We start from the raw sequence: 22414 nt of genomic DNA, 5'->3' as shown, positions 1-22414 counted from the left end.
TATAAAGATCCCCAGGTGATTCAAACGCACATTAAATTTTGAGAACACTATGTCATAAGATCATAGTCTAAGCAAGTGAATAGACACTTTTCAAAAAGGCAATAATTATCTAAGAAATGCTTTAACATGGAAACAAATACTGTGAGATAATAATAGAGTCGAATGCTATTATTAGACTTAGGGATTTGCTGTAGTTTTGAATCTAACTTCTTCTGTGTTAATACTTTCCACACAATTAGCATTTTCTAAAGTGCATTCTGGTCAAATATGCTTGAGAAACCATGAGTAAGATATATGACTGCTTAGCAATGCCTTGTTCACAGTAATATGTTAAAGATTTTTTAGAAGTCCAAAAATAAATAAGTCTGTTTCACAAATATATATATATAAAATGCAACTTTTATTTTCCTTGCATGGCACTTAACGTTCTTCAGCACTCATATTTTATGGAGCACACTTTGAGAAACACTGCATTTATGTTTGCGACATTTTGCTCATGAATTTTTTAGTAGGATTCTTCTTTTCCCCATTAACTTCTCTTTTCTCTTTCATAGTTTTAAAGTATCCTGAATAAATTCAACCCTGAATATAGGTATGAACAAAAAAATACAATTTTGCTCTGACACAATGTATATAATAATATAGAAAGTTTGAGGCAAATTAATTCAGCTCTTCTGTTAAAAATCATCCAGCTCTGGATAGATAAAGTTGTCTTTGAACAAACAGTATGCCAAAGTCTGGCCTCCACATATCATTGAAATTAAGCCGGATCCTGCAAGTAATGAAAGGGAAGTTTTGGTTAACTACCAATAATGAATAATTCATTGGTGATATTATGAATAAGAACAATTGTCATGACTAAGATAATGTTCCTGAAACTGACATAGTGTTTGAAAGAGTGGTTTATAGATTCAGCTAAGAGGGAGTAGGTATATATTCTGTGTTAGTAAATTGTTGAAATTCAAAACTTCAAGGAATAATAGGTGCATGGTTCTGTCAAATTAACAGTAAAGAGCTCTTAAAACTCAAAAATTCAAAGGAAATGAAGTCAAAGTACAAGCCAAGGCATTCAAATTTCTCAATTTTTCTTTTAGCTCTTCAGACCTGCCTTTTGTTTGTTTTGTTGGTATTTAAAAATCTTTTATACGGTATTTTCTTTCTAATTATGAAAGGAAAACATGCTGCTAACTTGTAAAATATTTTAAGTATATTTCTCAATTTTTTCATTACACAAATTTATTTGTTAAAATAATTTAATTTCAAATGCGGCTGTTGAATTTGCATTGAATTATAACTACAATTCATGTTTTAGTTGAAATGTCAAGTATTAACAATGGACATTGTTACAAAACAATAAACTGTTGTCCAGTTTTAAATGGTCAGTTGTATTAGAGCTCAACAGTTAACTATGAATGATATTTATCTCTGGGAAACCGCAAATCGATGATGATAACTCTACTACCAAAACCCACTGCAGTCATTCTTGAAACCCTGCTCAAGATATAATAGATTTACAATGACACAATAATTAAAAAAAGAAAAGAACCCCCACAGTCTTTACCATTTGATTGGCTAAGGATTTAATTAACGCTCACCCTATACTAACACAAGATTATGGAGAAGGACAAAAAAGCTTAAAAACAAAACAAAAATCCAACAGCAACATAAAAGAAAATAAAACTGCCCTGGCCCGTTGGCTCAGTGGTAGAGCGTCAGCCCAGCATGTGCATGTCTCAGGTTCGATTCCCAGCCAGGGCACACTGGAGAAGCACCCATCTGCTTCTCCACCCCCCCTCCTTCCTCTCTATCTCTCTCTTCCCCTCCCACAACCAAGGCTCCATTGGAGCAAAGTTGGCCTGGGTGTAGAGGATGGCACCATGACATCTGCCTCAGGCACTAGAATGGCTCCAGTTGCAACAGAGCAATACCCCAGATGGGCAGAGCATCACCGCCTGGTGGGCGTGCCAGATAGATCCAGGTCGGGCACATGCAGGAGTCTGTCTCTCTGCCTTCCTGCTTCTCACTTCAGAAAAATATACCAAAAAAATAAATAAATAAAAGAAAGAAAACTTTAACAAATGCAACCTTTGTATAAAACAAGACAAAACAAAAACAAAAAAACCTTATCATAGTAGCTAAAATAAAATAGTGGGTCTTTGGATTAAACCATAATATTTTTAAGGTGTGTTAGAAAAACTTCCACCTATCTAATTATTAGTCTGATCAGGGCATAAAATAAATAGCGATACAAGGTCACTAACTTTTCTCTGTAGCCACTATTATTTCATGTGCCAGCAAATTTAATTTTCCTGTTCTTAAGCTTTTCACCAACATATCAACCTACTGAAATCATTCATTCAAGCTGAGTTATAGGTGAAATACCAACAGTAAGAGAAGACGAGGGTTGTTTTGTTTTTTTGGGTTTTTTTGGTTTTGGGTTTTTTTTTGATGTTTTGTCATATTTTTTCTACAAATATGTAGGAAACATTGTGATTGGCTAGCCAAGTCAGTTTTCATTAACATTCTTATAGTAAAAGCCCACCTTATTGTCAGACACAGATACTTCTTACTGCAATCCCAAATTTTAGATAATCTTTTCTACCTTATATTTTGCCATACTTTTTGTATTACTGAAGTTATTTTTCTTGTCTGCATAGTAATCCATTATGTAAAACTGTAGAATCTTTACAGATGTTTCTAATATATAATGTTAGTTGTCATAAACTGCCATTTAGTATGGAATTCTAAAAAGAAGAATCATTCTGGGAAGTTAGAGGCTTTAAAACTCAACCAATTCACTAACAAATATTTCAATTTCAGTAGATAAATCATACTTCTTTGATTTCTCTACACGTTGAATCAAATCAACTTTGACACAATGAAATTTGTTTGAATAAAATTGGTTAGAACTTTTTTGTCCTATAAACAAGGTGCTTCATAATTGGGGTTTATAAAGTAAAAACAATCTATACTGAAGAAAGTAAATATTCACCATTCAAAGACTTTTGACAACCATGGCCTGGTTTTAATCACCTATCTGTTTTCTTATGAGAAGTTACAATCTGCCTTTTGCTATCCTTTAAGCTTAATGCCAGTTTACTAAACACTTGGGGGGCTAACAATGATTTCAATGATGTATAACAGACACTTAAATAATTTTTAAAAAGATTTTTTGATACACTATATTCTGTAGCACAGATTCTCAGTATAGGCAATTATCTCTGACTTCTGTCAAATTCTCAGGAACAATAAATTCTCAGAAAATTCTACCTGCTTGAGTTATTTAGTTACATGAAAAGCTTTTCTTTCTGATTTTATTGGGCCAATGATCCCAGTTCATTTTAAAATATTAATTCAGCCTTACATGGCTTTCATAAACCTGTTGTTCCTTGCAAGGCAGTAAGAGTACAACTTCGATGAAAGGTCAAGTTCCCTGAGGTAAGAGCCCTTAGTGAATCAGAGGCCTGACAGGCCCACACAACTTCCTTACACAAAGACATACATCCCGTGTGAATCCAACAGGTAGAACTTTCAAGATGTTTAGCCACTATTCTCTTATATTTAAATTTTTAACTCAAGGAAACACAAAAATAAAAGTTACTTCAGACATCATTTGACAACTATCCTCTGAGTGAGTAATCCAATCCTGGTTATTAAAACTAAAATAGTGACCCAACTATTTTAACAAATTTTACTGGCCATTCAATTATGCCAAAGTTGACTCTCCTTGGTATCAAGGTTACATTGTTATGTGACTTCACTGACTAGGGCTCAGTAAATTTTGAAAAAGATAAGTTACCATTTTGCATAGAGCAAAAATCATTTGCACTTACACTTACAGAATGTCTTTCAGTATCTTTCTTTTTTCAGTTTGTTAAAAATGTACATCTTTGAGAGATTTATACAAAATAAAATATCAGTACTTTCTACAGGTGTTTTCTGTATGCAGTAAACAATAATGGAGAAAAAATATGCATCTAAGACTTATGGATATGCAAGGTTATTGGAGAATTAAACTCTAGTGAAGAGATTAGTAGTTAATTTAAGTAACATTTGACTGTAGGGAAAAAATGTGATAAAGTGCTGCATTTCCATTTTTCATCATTAATAATGACACTAATTAGATAAAACTATTGCCAGATTTACTAAAATTAGAAAACCTAAAAATATTTTGAGGTCAATACCTGGCTTAACATAAAAAAAAAGCTTTAGAAAAGTTTACTTTCACTTGGTTAATGTTTTTACTAGAAATATGAGTGATGAATTGAATTCAGTCCTTCAATTTTTGGGCAGTGAAAAAGAGATGAAATTAAATAGTTTCTCTGCTTGTACTACTAAAAATAACCATATGCCGATCATTGGGAAAAAGAATCAAGAGTAAACAATGTGCTTTATAATTGGAGTTGATAAAAAAAAAGAAGAAAAAACTATGCCAAAGAAAGCAAATATTCATAATTCAAAGACTTTTTGCAACCAATCTTTTTTCTCTTCTACGGGAAGTTATTATCTGCCTTTTTTCTATCCTTTAAACTAATGTCAGTTTACATTTGGGGGTACAATGTCACAAATATATATTCAGTGTTTTATTCTCTGTAACTTTAGAATGATAAAGTCCAAGATCAGCCTCTGATCCAATCACCTGGCCCACTTAAAAAAGTTTTATACCCCCAGTTTATATGTCAATATATATTTTTATTACACAAATATTATATATACATATATATATATATATACCTAAAGCAGCCCACCAATGTGATGTCAAGGGAAATTCCAACATAACTGCAATAGAAAAAAATATTGTTCATTTTCAAACCATACATTATTTTGTTATTCATAAGGAATTACTTCTGTTTGTTGAAATCATATCTACATAAAACAGAGAAATTTCATTCACATTCATAAAATTGAGTACCCCCAACTTTGTATTTAATGTAGAAAGGTCAAATCAGATATTTGAAACTTCTTTCCTAGGAATGATGTAATGAATTATCAGGTCTCAGGCCAGTTCACAAAGCTGAGGTGAAGTGATATGCGTCAGAGAAGGCCCTAAGACCGTACTGCATCCTGCCTGGCTCTCTCTGGAGTTCTGAGCCACTTCACCCTGAGTTCGATTCTGTTGAGCAATATTTTTCAAGTATTTTCTGTGCAATTTGTTAGTCAACTAACTTGTAACTTTTCTGGGCCCAGAACCAATTGCTTACTTATCTCAACCTTGAAGACTTAACCACCTTATGCCTCCAGCCCTGTGGTGAATATCCTACGGCTGACTTCCAGGAAATATTATGCCCCAAAGTAAAACAGTGATTTAAGATGGTGGGAGTTCAATGGTCCTCCAGGTTACTGAAAGGTTTTATGTCTCAAGACATCGATGCTAAGGTATGATATTCTGAAATTTTCCAACAGTAATGATGTTGAATATGGCAATTCATTTGGGAATTGTGTGTTCTTAAGTTGAAGACTGATTAGACCATTAGTAGACCAAGACACTGAAAATATGAGTGATTTAAGTTGTTAATAAATAATAATAACTTTGAATTACAACATGTAATGGGGGTTGATTACAACCCATATTTTGACAAGTATGTTTTTTTTTTAATAATGGGAGACAAGGGAGAAAAAGTTACAATGGAACTGTAAGTTTTGAAGAAATGAATGAAACTATCATTTACTCAGATATTGTTATATGTTAGACAAGGTAAGAAAATTTCTCATTCTCACTGAAACTTCTCTAGGTATTTCCTTTTATAGAGGTGGCAAATAATATAAGGGATATTGTGACTTGCACCTGGTAAAAAAGTAGAATTACAATTTGAATCAATTTTCTTCTAACTCCAGAGATCACAGATAGAAATAAAAACCCTTTAGTCTAAGGACCCAGTAATCTCATTTAAATACCTAACTGGTGTTAGGACATTTGCAAGCCTCCAAGTACAAGTCTCCTTGGGTTCTAGTTCCCAGTCTTTGGTCAATGTCTGTCTTAAGGAAAGATTTTGTAGGAAAAGTATTCCTAACAGAGGCAAATCCTATACACGCTAATGACAAGTTGAATGTGGAAGGGAAATAGGACATACCTATGTATCAATAAGTTTTGAAGTGGAAGGTGTAGTTAAGCAATACCTTGCTAAAGAAGCCGTAGAACTTTGTGGGAAGGATGAGTAAGTAAGGGAAGAGGGAGAAAGGTCTTTCATCATCAGTTCTTGTTATTTAGCCAATATGAATACAACAAAGTTCTACTCTTATGAAGTGATTTAAGTACAACATCTGATTTTATGCATTTTGTTTCCTTTATCTTATTTTGCTTACCAGTTGAAGTGATGGCAACATGGAGAATAGTTATTGAAAAAGCATAATCCCAAACCCACTCTTCCACAACCAGAACGAAAAGCAATCCACAAACAAAGTAGGTGACCTCCATTGAAACTAAAAGAACTGCAAATAAAAGGAAAAATGTAATTATTTGGGATTAGAGTAACAGTAATTGTGAAATACAGTTAGTAACCGAACCATTATAAGTTATTCTGCAAAACAATTCTGGTAGGAATTTTCTTAGTGTTTCTTCTCTTAATCCTCAAATTTGGAAAAGAACTTTTAAAACATTTCGTCTCTTAATAATCCTTAGATTTACAGAAAAAATAGCAATATATAATTTTTGCTTCACATTCTTTATACTTAGCATTTTAGAGGGTAAAATGCAATAAAGAAATTATAATGTAAACTAGGCATGCTGATCTGTAATTAGATTGCAAGTCTGATTTTTAAAAAGTATTAAAACCTAATGAAAAATTTAATTCTAAGTTTTCAGAAGTGAGAAAACAAATGTAAAAGTTTAGTGAACTATAAAGGTACCAATCATTACCTAACTAGGAAGTGAGTTCTTCTGTGTCTTTGTAATAAAATGGTATATTCAGATAGTCACCTGGGAAACATAACCAGTAACTATGGATGAAAGAAAGCTTCATAAATGGCTTATGTGGATGGAGGCGCTCTGCTAAATCCACCAGTTGTCTCAGAGTGGTTTCTCTGAACATGTTTAAAGAGACAGGACCACATACAGGTAGGGACCACAAATCTCTAAGAGCCATGAACATATGAAGGGTCAGCCTTTTACTTTTGTCTTTGAGATGAAACCTTAAGACTGTAGTGGTTTCAAAGAAGAGATCCATCAAACTTGAAAGTGACCAATAGATGTGATATACCCCCAAGGTCCCTTTGTAATGATATCACTTTCCATAAATATTATCTCTCTTTCTTTTTAAAACCTAGCAAATGATTGGTATGTTCATATAATTCAGGATTTAATCAATCTAGGTCAGCAAACTCCATATTTTTTAAAAGCAAAAAGTAAATAAAATAAGCCGCATTATATTCTCCTGTGCAGAAGTAATTTATTAAGCGGCAAGCCTTAGGGAAAGAGCAAGACATCAAGTAAGCAAGTCCCAGGTGCCATTGTTTTTAAAGGTCTCACACTTGCTCCTTTTCAATTCTATTTAATGTAACTGAACAGGTTCCAGAAGTTGAATGGACAGTGCATACCAGCTCCTTTTTTATCAGATGGGAAAGCAGTTTGTTTCAACATGTCTTATTTCCTAAAATATCAAGCCTGTGGAAGCAAGTGTACTCATTGACACAACTTCTTCCCAACACGTTTCCACTCCTAACTCCACTTGTGGCTCGAAAAGCTTCCACGTTGTTATAGGGAAATAGAGATGGCTTTTTAGCAGCACTGACAGATTTTACAGGTTCACTTGCAGCTGCTTGGAGACAGGGATTTTAGTCTTGAACAAGCTGTATTTGCACATATTGTTAGAGAAGGCTAATGCTTTATGATATAGGGGAAAGTGTGATTTAAAGGAAGTAGTGCACACATTGAAGTCAAGATACCAGTATTCTGGGCTTGCCTTCTAGGTTACGAGTTATAGGACCTGGAGCAGGATTTTAACCACTGGGTCAGTCTTTTCCCTTTTCTGTAAATTGGGAAATGGAGTACTATTTTAACTACCTTAAAAAAACATTGTTGGAAGGATTTTATTTTTAAATGAAGGCAATTTGCAATCTATTCTCTGCAATACAAAGAATGACCCTCACTTTTCATGTCCTTCTTGAACATGATCTCCTGGGTGGCAAAACTACTTTAAACAGACATGAAACCTGACCCCAATTACATGTCCAAAGCTCTGAGATTACTTTTACATTTTGATCTCCAAGATTAAACAAATCTAGATTCTCAAAGTAACAACTTTGAAGAGTTACGGTACTTATCTCCCCAAGCCCAAAATTTAAGATCTAATAGGATTTATTGATATTTTTGTGCAGATGTTACTGTTTTATGAGAGGAAAGGCACACGGGGGACCCTCACTAACTTTGCTATGTAAAAACACAGCCTTGTCCAATAGGCCTGTGTCATTGTCTCGTCTTTCATCGGCTGACCCAAAGGCAAGAATTAATTAATAACAGTTGAGTTTTAAATCTCTCCCCCTACCCAAGACACACATGCAACCTACACTTAAATCTTTACTGTGATTATTTCCTTATCATTTGTGGATGGATAGTCTTGGTACAAAACAAGGTAATTTGACCTTCAATTGGGAAGTTCGTGAAGAGAAAGTTAAGACAGAATGTTACACCTCTTGTGTCTCATTAGAATGAAGTTCTCTTGTCCTCACATATCCTTTGTCTAACCAAAATTGAATCAATAATGGTACAAAACAAGGTTATCCATTTTTTTTTTTTGTATTTTTCTGAAGCTGGAAACGAGGAGAGACAGTCAGACAGACTCCTGCATGCCCCCGACCGGGATCTACCCGGCGGGCTACGCTCTGCCCACCAGAGGGCGATGCTCTGCCCCTCTGGGGCGTCGCTCTGCCGCGACCAGAGCCACTCTAGCGGCTGGGGCAGAGGCCAAGGAGCCATCCCCAGCGCCCGGGCCATCTTTGGTGGAAAAGCATATGGGCGCTTCTCCTATGTGCCCTGGCCAGGAATCGAACCTGGGTCCCCCACACGCCAGGCCGACGCTCTACCGCTGAGCCAACCGGCCAGGGCCAAGGTTATCCATTTGAACAGACTGTTTTAAAGCTTTTTGTTTGAATTCAGTAGTTCCAGCTGACCAAGTTTCTTATACAAGTCATATTTGAAATCTGATTTCTTTGGCTTCAGGCCATTCTTGTATATTTGCATATATGTTCCAAAAACTGATGTCCAGTTGTAATATTTAAAGAATTCATAATTCACTTATTAAAAGTAAGAAAAAATTGAACAGAATGTTAAAAATAATGATATTTAGAAAGTAAGTATGGAATTGATTTTCTTCCTTTTCTCTTTTTTAATTGTATGTATTTTATTATTATTTTAAGCTTAACATATTTATTCTTTTTTACAGTAATAAATAATACATTTATCTCTCATTATTACTTTCACAGTGATTTTTGTCTGTTTGTGTGTGTGTGTGGTTTTTTATTAAAATGTGTTGGAGTGACTTTGGTTAATAAGATTTATATAGGTTTTAAGTCTGCATTTCTATGATACATGACCTGGACACTGCATTGTGTGCCCACCATACATGACCTGGACACTGCATTGTGTGCCCGCCATACATGACCTGGACACTGCATTGTGTGCCCGCCATACATGACCTGGACACTGCATTGTGTGCCCACCATACATGACCTGGACACTGCATTGTGTGCCCGCCATACATGACCTGGACACTGCATTGTGTGCCCGCCATACATGACCTGGACACTGCATTGTGTGCCCGCCATACATGACCTGGACACTGCATTGTGTGCCCACCATACATGACCTGGACACTGCATTGTGTGCCCGCCATACATGACCTGGACACTGCATTGTGTGCCCGCCATACATGACCTGGACACTGCATTGTGTGCCCGCCATACATGACCTGGACACTGCATTGTGTGCCCGCCATACATGACCTGGGCACTGCATTGTGTGCCCGCCATACATGACCTGGACACTGCATTGTGTGCCCGCCATACATGACCTGGACACTGCATTGTGTGCCCGCCATACATGACCTGGACACTGCATTGTGTGCCCACCATACATGACCTGGACACTGCATTGTGTGCCCGCCATACATGACCTGGACACTGCATTGTGTGCCCGCCATACATGACCTGGACACTGCATTGTGTGCCCGCCATACATGACCTGGACACTGCATTGTGTGCCCGCCATACATGACCTGGACACTGCATTGTGTGCTCACCATTCATGACCTGGACACTGCATTGTGTGCCCACCACCCAAAGTCAAATTGTCTTCCAGAGTTGTGTGTGCTTTATAAGCTTTCATTAAATTACCTGCACTATTTTATATCATAAAATAACATTAAAATCTTATTTTTCTAAAGATGAAACAAATTTGGAACAAATGCCCCCAAGACAAGAATATATGATATATATTCAATACAAGTACAGTTTATTATTAACATACATAAGATTTATAAACATAGTAGGTCTTAATTAATAATTATTTCTTCAAAAATAGAAAACTTAAAAGAGATTTTGTTTCTTAGTGTATTATTTCTTATCATTTTTCCTTTGCAACAAGTTTTATACTATTTTAAAGGAAAAATATCAAATTAAGCAGAAATGTGCAAAGCAGAAAATGAAAGACCTCTGTCATCCCAGCTGGGAGATAACAGTTTTTTGCATAATTCTCCATATTTCTCAGTACTGACACCATGCATTTTACTCTATTCTACAAGGATGAATAAGTATATTATGCAAACTTGTTTGTAGTCTTTATTTTCCATTTCATATCGCATGAATGTTTATCTACATCAATACATTAAGCCATTCCTCCCTTTTTTAAGAAATACTTTATGCCCCCAAAATTTACCCATAATACCACCAAATAAAAATTCAAATAAAAATACTGTACACTTATTCCATCCCATTCTACCTTTTAGGAATAACCACTTTAACATTTAAAAATTTTTTCTAGAACTTTTTCACATTAATTTTAGTCAGGTAGAAAATACAGATGGCTGAGAGGAAGGTCTGATATTTAAAAACATTTTATGAAACAAAAACTGTTTTGACATTTGGAGGCATTTAGTTCACTAATTGACAAAAATTGAGCATTAAAATTGATTACCTTTATAATTTGTGTTGAGCCATGAAGGATTTGTTTTGAAATCAAATGGTGCCAGGACATCCAACTCATATTCCCTGAAGATATTATAAGTGAGAATAGTTTACTTTGCAGGAGACAGTTTATAACTTTGCACATACAACAATAAGTCATTAGCTTTACCCACTTTGTGACACATTTTAAAACTGGTTGACTGGCTTTACCTGTGATGGCGCAGTAGATAGAGCATCAACCTGGAATGCTGAGATTGCCCGTTCAAAACTCTGAGCTTGCCTGGTCAAGGCACATACAAGAAGCAACTACTATGAGTTGATCCTTCTCGCTCCTCCCTGCTCCCTCTCCCCTCTCTAAAGTCAATGAGTAAAATCTTTAAAAAAAAAAAAAAAAAAAGGCAAAGAAAGAAAAAAACTGGCTGACTTGGATGACAGCCAAATAACTTCCTAGCACATTGTCCTCTTTTTCCAATGAAGTCCACGTTGTCCCACCAAGTGTATTTCATTACATTTAAAGTCTTAGCTGTAATCTTGGAAGTCCCTTCCATCAAATGCGGGAGGAAAACACAATACTGTGGCAAGAGCATAGGGCTTAGAAATAGGAACCAGGTTCTAATCTTGATGGAGTTGTTAACTGTGAACACGGGCAAGTCACTGAACCTTCTGGGTTTTACTTTCTCGTCTGTAAATTGAAATGATTAATCTCTGAGACCTCTTCCTATTCTCAAATCTGATTCTATTAAGTATACATTTTTTTGCTGTACCTAAGTTTGTAGTTGTGTTCAGCTGATCAGTCAGTTAGCTGCCTTTTGGAGCTTTCATGCCAAACTCCTTGCCTCAGACCGTAACTACAAGCCCTTGAAGTCCTGTGCTGGGAGAATCCTGAAGATTCTCAGGCCTTCCCTGCTCCAGGCACAGCCAAGACTGTTGTGTCAGTGCCCGAAGCTTCCTTAAGGGGTTGGCCTGCAAGCAAACTTCATAACATTCTTCCCGTTGCAAAAGTTGGTATAATTATTTTTTTGGCACTAATTTGCATCTTGAATCTTGTTCACACGATCAAATTAAATTGTCTAAACAGTCCATTTCCAATTGTTTTTAAATATACATAACGTATTTCAAGGAAATCAATGTATTGGCAATTTAAATTTGTAAAGACAAAATTCAATCACAGCAAGATAAAGAAATTTCCTGAAAAAAAAATATACCTCACACTTAAATAAAAATACTATTAAAAATATATGTATTACTTTGTCCTCATGATAATCTTCTTTTAGATTATGACCTCTGTTATACAAATGAAGACAACTGAAATGAGAGAAGCTCCATAGCTTGGTCAGGACGATCTAGGAGGAGTTTAGCACCTGGGCCAGAACGCAGATCTCCTGACTCACAGTCCAAAGCTCTTTCTAGTGTATGCCAGAAATGATTTAGTTTGGATATCAGTTACCTCTAAATTTCCTTCTAGTTCAAAGTAACCTGAGTCAACAGAGGCAGAGGGAGTAGATTTACTTTCTTCCGTGATGATTCCCAAAGTAAAAAGAACAATCCTGCTTGGTTCCATCCACTTCATTTCATGCTTGTTACAGTTATCATTTTCTCTTTCTTTCTTTTTCCCTCTTTCTTTCTTTCTTTCTTTCTTTCTTTCTTTCTTTCTTTCTTTCTTTCTTTCTTTCTTTCTCTTTCTTTTTCTTTCTTTCATTCATTCTTTCTTTCTTTTTAAATGAGAGGATGGGTGATTCAAAGATAGACTCCAGGATGAGCCCCAACAAAAATCCACCTGGAGCCCCGACCAGGATCCACCAGGCAACCTCTATCTAGGTCTCATGCTCTTCCCATCTGGGGTCATGATCTCAACTGAGCTAATTTTAGTGCCTGAGGTGGAGGCTCCACAGAGCCATCCTCAGTACCTGGGGCTGATATGCTCCAACCAATCAAGCCATGACTGGAGGAAGGGAAGAGAAAGAGAGAGAGAAAGGGAAAGGGGATGGGAAAGGAAGTAGATGATCACTTCTCCTGTGTGTCCTAACAGAGAATCAAACCCAAGACTTCTACATGCCAGGTTGACACTCTACCACTGAACCAGTCAACCAGGGCCTGTTATCATTTTCAAAGATGGCACATTTTTCATTTTAACTTTAAAAAAATATAAGAAAATATACCATTTTGGAAATCTGCATCTATTTCATAAATACATGTCAAGTATTAAATATAAACTTTCATAGTTCATCTTTGCTTTTTAATTCTGTTTGAAGGCAATGTGCTACTTACTCGAGCATCACGCAGCCCATGCTCAGAACCACGTAGTACACAGTGTAGAAGAGGACGACACATATAAGAAGGTTCTGAAAAACAACCTGCAGAGAAAACAGGTGTGAGGCCCAAGAGTCTGGGCTTCTTCACATGGTTGTTAGAAACAAGTCTGACACAAGACGATGAATGACTACTAGATAGTGTTGGCTAGCCTTGCTTTGCTTGGAGACCCAGAGACGGGATGGACTTCAAAGCGCACAATGGAGGTGCTGCTGACTGGAGAGGCTGGTGTATTACACTTTGCACCAAGGATTAATGCAGTACATAAATCCATGCCACTTACCCTCCATCTACTGCAACAAATGTCTTAACTGCCAATATTTATACTTTAACTTGATAAACTGATTCTAAATCTGAGCTGTCAAAATAATGAAAATATGAGGATGGCTAAGAAAATTTGAAAACTATGAACCAAAAAACACATAATAACACATTAAACCTGTGTTTGAGAAATCACAGAACAATTGGCTAAAACACAATAGATGATTCTTAAATGGGCCCTACCGTATATGAAACTTAAGGAAAAAAATAAAAACACTGCAGATAAAGAGGAATCAGGTGAGTTATTCAACAAATAGCATTGTGAAAATTGTTTAACTTCTGGATAGAAAAATCTCTTTACATTCCAGTCTTGTACCAGATAATAACAAACTTCAAATGCATTAAAGGCTTAAATGCCAAGAAATAGAATGGAGAAAATATTTGCAACATGCTTCACAAGCAAAGGATTGATATTTACAATATATAAATGCATACAAATAAAAAAAGACAAACCAATAGAAAAATGGACACAGTATATAAATAGGCAGTTTATGTGACTAAACGTTTAAAAAGCCAATAAACAATTGAAAATGTGCTGAACTTTACTATTAATCTTTTATAATATATTCTTGTGAATATAATAAAAATGTCAGTGTGCCACATGGGAATTTTTCAGCTAATTCTTTTCCTTTTGAATCTTTTTAAAAGTCATCTTCTTTAGCCAACACTTTAACACATTATGATTATTCATTTTGTCTAAATGACCAATTCACTAAATTTGCCAAGTCTCGTACTTGGCCTGGTGCAGAAGGAGCCCTCCACAAGAGGCTAGAATGAAGTAATACAGAGCACACAACAACCAATTGGCAAAAGACACCAAATTTACAGATCTACCAAGAAGTTACTTCTTTCAACAGTCTAAAAATAGGTGGACTTTTGGGCCTAAGAAGGCCATAGGAAACCAGGACTACAGGGTACTGGGACCTTCAAAATCCCACACCTTCTTGTCTCTTCACCTCCCTTTTGCCTATAAACTCCTAGTCTTTGCCGACAGACTCAGCTGTGCCCACCAAGTCTCCTCTCTCTTTGCCCATCAGTCTATCCCTGCAAGATATCTCAGTATCTTCCACTCCATACCTCATTATCTCCCTTCCCTCATGACCCTTACTCTCCTATACTCATTCTTTCTTTTTAAATTTATTTTATTCTTTCTTATTGAAATGTATTTGATATATAACAGTGTGTAAATTTAAGGTATATATGTTTATTTAATACACTTATATACTATAATATGAGTGCCATGGTAGTGACAGTTAGCAGCTCTATCACATAACATAATTATCATTCTTCTCTTGTGCTTGGAATAATTAAGACCTCGTCTCTTAGCTAATTTGATGGTCATAATGCATTGTTGTTTTCTATGCTCACTACACTGTGCACTAGAGCTCTAGAGCTTATGTAGTAGCTTATGTAGTACTTAGTTGTATGTTTGTATGAGATAAATAATATATAGTCTGCATACTAATATTATATAGTATATATCAGAAAAAAATGAAGTTATTCTCATTTCTATGTTAATACTAAATTTTAGGTAATATTTTCATTCTTAAATGCCCTCTCTTGCTATAAAATTGTACTTTTTAAATATAAACAGAGAATTGTGTTAAGTAATCAGAAAACTCAAATGGTGATCATATTGAAATATATAAATATATCATATCAACACATTGTACACCTTAAACTTACACTGTGTTCTGTGTCAACTATATCTCAATAAAAATGCAAAAAATAATCCCAGTCGGGCGCATGCGGGAGTCTGTCTGACTGTCTCTCCCCGTTTCCAGCTTCAGAAAAATACAAAAAAAAATGCAAAAAATAAAGTAAATAGGTTTGTAATACTCTAGGTCAGTAGGAGAGATGAAGAAGAGAACAGATGTGTGAGCTAGTAAGAATATAGACTTGTCAAGTTGTGGTGGTTCAGGGAGAGAGGGCAGTCAATTTTATCTCCCAATTTGACTTGATTGACAATAGGAGAAACAAAACCAAGTACTAATGATTGAAATGACAACTGATGATGTAGCACAGTGCTACCCAATAGGAATATAATGCAAACTACTTACATCATTTGAAATGTTTTAATAGTTATACTCATAAAAGTAAAAACTGGGTGAAAGTTGTTTTAATAACATTTTAATCCAATATACCCAACATATTATATCAACAGATATTTGTCAACAAACATACCCAAAAAGATTTATACAACCTGTTTTTGAAAACTTGGGGAAGTCCCCCTCACCATCTCTCAACACCTGAACAAACACTTAGAGTATGTTGGGTGTACCTTGAGGCAGTCACAATAAAATTCTGAAGGCAGGATCAGCCATCCTGACCAGCTTGATTGACAGATTTCTCCAAGGTGGGGATACAACACAAGAACATGGAGCGTTAGATCTTGAGTTCTTCTTCGATGATATTTAGGTTGTTATGTTTTCAAGTCTAATATCTTGTCCATGTAAGGGTGGTGAGTCCTGTTCAGTTTTGTATATTTTGAACTAGGCTAATTTTGCCTATAGGAAATAGCTTGTTTCTTATGCTCATTAACAAAGTCTCTGGTACAGGTTTGAATAATAACTTTTGAACTGCTGGAGAACCTTATCAAATATGAATCCCTGATAAGGATATTTCAAATGCCAAACAACAACCACTGGAGTATAAATTATCATCAACCTATTCACACATATGTTACTATATTATACTAAAGTATTTTGTGTTTCACATAAAAATATATTTTAAATAGATCTTTTTTATATTAAGATTCACATCTGTGACCCCTTTACATGCTTTAAAATTTAATTGAAGCTTTTGCAAAAAAAATGAGTAAGTATAATGTGTAAGGGTAATATGAAATTATAACATACTTATTTCTCAGTGGTAGAAAGTGAAAACAAAATTTTCAAAGAAGGTTTGTATTTTCCCAAACTCTCATAAAAACAAAGATATTCTCTTATATAACCACAAAAATATTATCATGCCCAAGAAATTTTACATGGATACAAAATAACATTTATATAGAATTCACATTCAGATTTCTCCAATTGTGCTCAAAATCTGAGAATACAAGAATCAAATTTTCACATGTTACATTTGGTTGTCATATCTCATTAGTGTCATACTTTGAATTTGCCTGATGGTTTTCTCATGATTAGACTCTTTGGAGAGGAACTCTACAAAGGTAATATTGTGTATTTTCCATTGTATTTCATGAGAAGATAAATAATGTTTTGTCTCATTATTGGTAAAGATCAGTTTGATCACTTGGTGAAGGTGACATCTGTCTGATCCTTTTATTTTAGTTGTACTGTTTATCTTTTATAATTCCTACATAATCTGTGAGGTGGCACTTGCAACTATATGGATATTTTGTTTTCCTCAAACTTTTTACCTTCTGGTTTTAACACCCATTGATATATGTACCTTGTCTGAATCAATTTACATTGGTGTGTAAAATGGTGATTTTTTTCATTTCATTTTTTATTCTATATATTAGCACACATTCCTCCATTAAGGGATTTTTTTCATACTCTTGAACTTATGTATTTATTGTTTATTCATCTAGTTTCAGAAACTTGTAGTATTTTATATTTTCTCTATACAATAATGTATTAATATCATAATTGTCGATGCTAAAATAATCCCAAATTTGACTAGTCTGAACAACTACATGATGCTTCTGTGTTTATTTTACATACCCTCATCATTTCCTTTGTATTTCCTTGCTCTCTGTCATCCCTATACTTCCACTTACATTTTTGTCTATTTATGAGCTTTCAATTCTCTTCTTTTGGTCTCTCTATGTCAGGGGTCCCCAAACTATGGTCCGCGGGCCACATGTGGCCCCCTGAGGCCATTTATCCGCCCTGCTGCACTTCCGGAAGGAGCACCTCTTTCATTGGTGGTCAGTGAGAGGAGCACATTGACCATCTCATTAGCCAAAAGCAGGCCCATAGTTCCCATTGAAATACTGGTCAGTTTGTTGATTTAAATTTACTTGTTCTTTATTTTAAATATTGTATTTGTTCCCGTTTTGTTTTTTTACTGTAAAATAAGATATGTGCAGTGTGCATAGGGATTTGTTCATAGTTTTTTTTATAGTCCGGCCCTCCAATGGTCTGAGGGACAGTGAACTGGCCCCCTGTGTAAAAAGTTTGGGGACCCCTGCTCTATGTATTCGTGAATCAATATTGCACTGTTTTAATTAGTGAAAGCTTTACAGTAAGTTTTAATACACTCCTCATTGTTTTTTTCTTAAAGTTCTCTTAGCTATTTCTATGTTCATTTTGCCATATAAAATTCAAAATCCCCTTGAAAACAGCTCCATGTTATTTTTATTGGGATCCTGCTAAATTTATTTATTAAGAAGAAAAGAAATATAGCTTCATAATGTTTACTATGCTATCAAAAAAACAAGAAAAATTTCCAAATTTATTCAATTGTACTTTTGTATCTTTCAAAAAATATTTCAATTTTTTCTTACATAGATATTACACACTTTCTGTTAAGTTTATTTTTAAATATTTTTTCATTACATACAAAAGTTTTACCTTGTGTTACATCATCTAATTAGCTATTATTTGTGTATATAAAACCTAATTTTTGTTTTAATATTCTATTGCTTTTCCATATTTTTTATGATAGTGTTTTCATTGATTCTCTTGGGTTTTCCAAATGCACTCTGACGCCATCTATAAATAGAATGTTTCACATCTTCTATTTTAATTCTTATTGATTTATTGTTTAGTCTAGTCTAATATTCTTTAATGTTTTTATTGAATTTATATAGGTTTCAGGTGTATAATTCTATAATATTTCCTCTATACATTGTGTTGTGTGTTTACCATCCCAAGTAGTAGTCTGATTGCATTACTAATAAATCTAATACATTTTTAAATAGTGGTGTAGTAAACCTTATTTTGCCTTATTCTTGACTGTGCTGTGAATGCCTCTAGTACTCTCTATTAGTTAATATTCTGGCTTTAATGCTGAACTATGCATGTGTGTGTTTGTGTGTATGTGTGTATGTGTGTGTGTGTGCGCGCACGCTAATGGAGAAATAATCAGTTTCTACTTTATTTAATGTTTTAATTAGGAATGGTTTTCAATTTTTAACAAAGACCATTTTAACTTTTATAAAGATAATTGTATGATTTTCTACTTGGATTTACACATATGGTAATTATGTCAGTAGAGTGCTTAATATTGAACCATCCTTATATTTTGGAAATAAATATCACTTGGTCATGATGTTTTTATGATGAGCTCTTGGATTCTGTTTGCTAATATTATATTTAGATTTTTACTTTCATATTTCTAAATGAAATTGAGCTGTAGTTTGTGTGTATGTGTGTGTGTGTGTACGTTATCTTTATAAAGTTTAGTTGATAATGTAATTATTCTCTCATAATAATATCTTGTGGCTTTTTTTCTTTTTGTATACTCAGAAGTAAAATAATTAGCTTTGGGAATATATGACCTTTGCAGATTTAGGAGAATTCCCCTTTTATAATAACTGTAAGGCCAGAGGCCACCGCCATGACCATGCAGGTTCACATTGGATCCGGGCAGATGGTAAAAGAACTGTGGAGCCGAAAAATGGTGGACCATTCCATTTATTAGAGTCTCTCTCAATGGTGGATGAGCAAGTAGGCAGGGAAAACCACCTCTCTCTCTCTCTCTCTCAGGGTTGAGGAACAAACAGGCCAGAGGGTAAAAACCCCTTCTTCAGCAAACAATAGCAAACAATGTCTCCTCCCACTGGCGGCAGGCAATCCACAATCTATAGTCTGCCATCCTAAGGGCAAGCACTGCAGCCTCACATAAACTATACACACCTGGTGTTCAGTCCAGTGCTCTTGCACCAATCAGGCAAAGTACAAGTGAGCAATCCTACCTAACACACTTGTTTGACCAACAATATCCTCTTTCATTCAGTCCATGAAACCTGAAAGCCCTATGTGAGTTTAGAAAGCAGTGCTCTCACTAACTAGAACAGCTTTACTCTTCTCTACAAACATCTGTATATTCTTCAAAGCCTGGCTCAATATCTTATTCACACTTTACCCCCAACTCAAGGACAGAATCAATCTCTCCTTACTTCTTCGCATCCATAGTGTTGTGCATATGTCTTACAGATTTGATCGCCTGAGTTATAGTGTACTCATCTATGAAGGTGCCTATTTCTCTAAACTCTCAAAGACAAAGACAGTGATTTAATCACATTTAATTTTCCAGCCAAAAAAAATAATGTTTAGCTCTTGGTAAGTATTTAATAAATATATTTTTAATAATAATGAATTCTCATCTACTTCAGTGAGAACTATAGTCTATTCATTAGATTACACTAGGGTTTCTTTTCCAGTTCCTCGCTGGCAGGGTATAAGCGCTGGCCACTTACACTCTGTTTTTTGCCTTACTCATCTGTAAAACCTCATAGGAGTTTTGTTTTCAGCACATGGGTAAAATTCCCAGCATAAGTACTATATGAGCTTAGCAGATAACTTGCACTCTCCTTATTCCCATGTGAAAGCCTGCTGGTTGGTTGTTTGGACAATCCCTAGTGCAATCATGAAATAAGGATCTTTCACCTGTAGTCTCATAGCGCGAGATCCAGCCTACTAAGTAGTCTCCTCTGAAAGTGTCTGTATGGATGAAATTCTCCAGTTCAGGTCAATAGTTCCAGGAAATGCAGGAATGCGATGTGCCTCTGACTTTTTACATGAAACATTTGTTTTACAATTGTAATTTCACATTAGTTAGATGTAGTTATGAAATGTGTATTCCGCTGGAGTTCTGAACAACAATGCATTGTATTCTGAACAACAACGTAGCAATCCTCATACCTGGGCTTTCTTCCCAGTTCCTGCGCAATTTCCCCAGACAGCAAATTAATTAAATGGCCTTTGGCCATGACTCTTTCCTTTGAGTCAGCTTTTCTCTCATTTAAAGAGTAGGGAATAGGGGGGATTTAATTAGCCCAATGCCTGGCGCATTGCATGCACTCAATAAATATTTGTTGAGTTTTGGAACTCTTTTTAGACGGTCACTTTTGTTATATCTATTAATTTATGAGCATATCAGTGATTCCTGTGCTGATAATATTGACACTGAACAGGACTTAAGAAAAGTTCCTTCATATCTTGTAGGGATGTATCATGAGAATTCAGATTTTCAACAATTTGCCTATTTTGAGCATATTCAGTATTAATCTAATGTTCTAAGCCAGTGATTACACATAAAATTCTGGGATCTAAAAAAGGCTGAGAAACTGCAGCAATTACCTGGACATTTTTACCAGAAAGAGAGAGAGTATGTGTGCGTGCATGCGTATGTGTGTGTGTGTGTGTGTCTGTGTGCGTGTGTAAGCCCAGACTAAATATAGAATCCCCAGTCCCCATTCTTCATGTAAGCTACTTAAGGGAAAAGATATTATCTTCTAATTATTATCTCCCTGGCAAAGTTTATTATAGCTAAGTTCAACCCCAAAACTATCCATAAATTATGAACAGTTTAAAATCCTCTTAAAATTTGTTTTTAAAAAATATTTTCCCTGAAATAATGTTTTTTACTGATTTAGAAAATTTTTCTTAGTTGTTGACATAGTTAACATTTCTTACTGATGATGTATGTTGTGATGATGGCAGTGAACAGAAAACCTTGAGAAAATACACACAGCCCTGATATTTTACTAAAATGAATGTAGCACTAATTTGAAATCATAATTTAATTGTAAATTCTGATTTTTCCAAAGTGTCATTCCCTGAAGAATAGATCTCTATAATTTCAAAGCTTGTGGCAAATTTACCCAGAGGCTCTGAGGCTTCCTATATTTCCTTGTTTTAGGTGCTTTGATTTTTTAAAGAGGTATTTTTATACTGAAATAAAATGCAACTATTATCCTAGCCTCAAGGGAAAAAGAAACTAACACACCCTCAGCATAAACTGTTTCAATACTTTGCTTCTAAAATCTTGTGCATTTTTTAGAAGTTGAAAAAATAATAACCACCCTCTGCCCAAAAAAAAGAAAAAAAAAAGATTAAAGACAAACTGTCATGATTTCAGAAAACAAAAGCAGAAGAGCAGGTGTTAATACTAAAAAGTGTGCCTATGAGTACATGGTAACTTCAAACAGACACTATTAAATATTCTAGAACCTTTTCTTGGGAATGGGTGCCTCTATAGTGCCACCATTACCATACTAGCAAGAGTATTGTAAAATGTTTTCTGCATGGTACCCAGCCAAAAGTGAAACAAGTAGCTACTGAAAGAAAGGCCATTTATAGAACCTTTTATGTTTGATTACACTGGTGCTAGGCAGTAGCAGAAAAAGAATGCAAAGAAGTAATTTCTCTTTTACCTTGCTTGGAGCAACTCTGACCTGGAGCGCCATGTACGCATCTTATGTCAATGTGGTGGTGAAAGCCATATTCCTTATATTGAAGACATCTGGAAGAAGAGACAGTTGTCACCGGGAGCTTTTCAATTACTCTTGAAGAGTGCGAGGTGCAATAGTGCAGGATGATTGGATTATGCAAACGAGACAGAAGCCATTGTGAGCCACGCATAAGCTGCTGAGTGCCGAAATGAACATCCTTATTAGACAACTGCATTCTCATACCATTTGTAGTTTAGTTTTTAAAAAATACATTTAAAAGGTGAGTTGATGGTTTTTCAA

The 22414-nt window shown here is 35.1% G+C and overlaps 1 protein-coding gene across 2 annotated transcripts; it reads right to left on the bottom strand.

The window, feature by feature from the left end:
- Positions 1–383: 383 nt before the first annotated feature.
- TMEM244 (transmembrane protein 244) lies at positions 384–22236 on the bottom strand. Of its 2 annotated transcripts, XM_066371783.1 has the most exons (7): positions 22097–22236; positions 13384–13469; positions 11126–11199; positions 6304–6429; positions 4735–4779; positions 3365–3433; positions 712–772 (listed from the first exon to the last, which is right to left on the bottom strand). In XM_066371783.1, the coding sequence occupies exons 1-6, from the start codon at positions 22127–22129 to the stop codon at positions 3372–3374; spliced, it is 426 nt and encodes a 141-aa protein (XP_066227880.1). In that variant the 5' UTR covers positions 22130–22236; the 3' UTR covers positions 712–772; positions 3365–3371. The 2 variants fall into 2 exon arrangements, with proteins under 2 accessions (XP_066227878.1, XP_066227880.1); XM_066371781.1 differs by lacking the exon at positions 3365–3433 and having other exon boundaries at positions 384–772.
- Positions 22237–22414: the final 178 nt, after the last annotated feature.

This window comes from Saccopteryx leptura, chromosome 3 (genome assembly GCF_036850995.1).
Source record: "Saccopteryx leptura isolate mSacLep1 chromosome 3, mSacLep1_pri_phased_curated, whole genome shotgun sequence".
NCBI classification, from domain to species: domain Eukaryota; kingdom Metazoa; phylum Chordata; class Mammalia; order Chiroptera; family Emballonuridae; genus Saccopteryx; species Saccopteryx leptura.
Note: the sequence above shows the minus strand (reverse complement) of the source record. Positions and strands in the feature narration are given on the sequence as shown.

Coding starts and splice junctions, on each gene's coding strand:
- TMEM244 (XM_066371781.1), bottom strand. CDS start 22,129: ATGGCGCTCCAGGTCAGAGTTGCTCCAAGCAAG. Junction 13,470..22,096: donor TCAGAGTTGCTCCAAGCAAG/GTAAAAGAGAAA, acceptor TTTTCTCTGCAG/GTTGTTTTTCAGAACCTTCT. Junction 4,780..6,303: donor TGTTGCCATCACTTCAACTG/GTAAGCAAAATA, acceptor TTTCTATTGCAG/TTATGTTGGAATTTCCCTTG.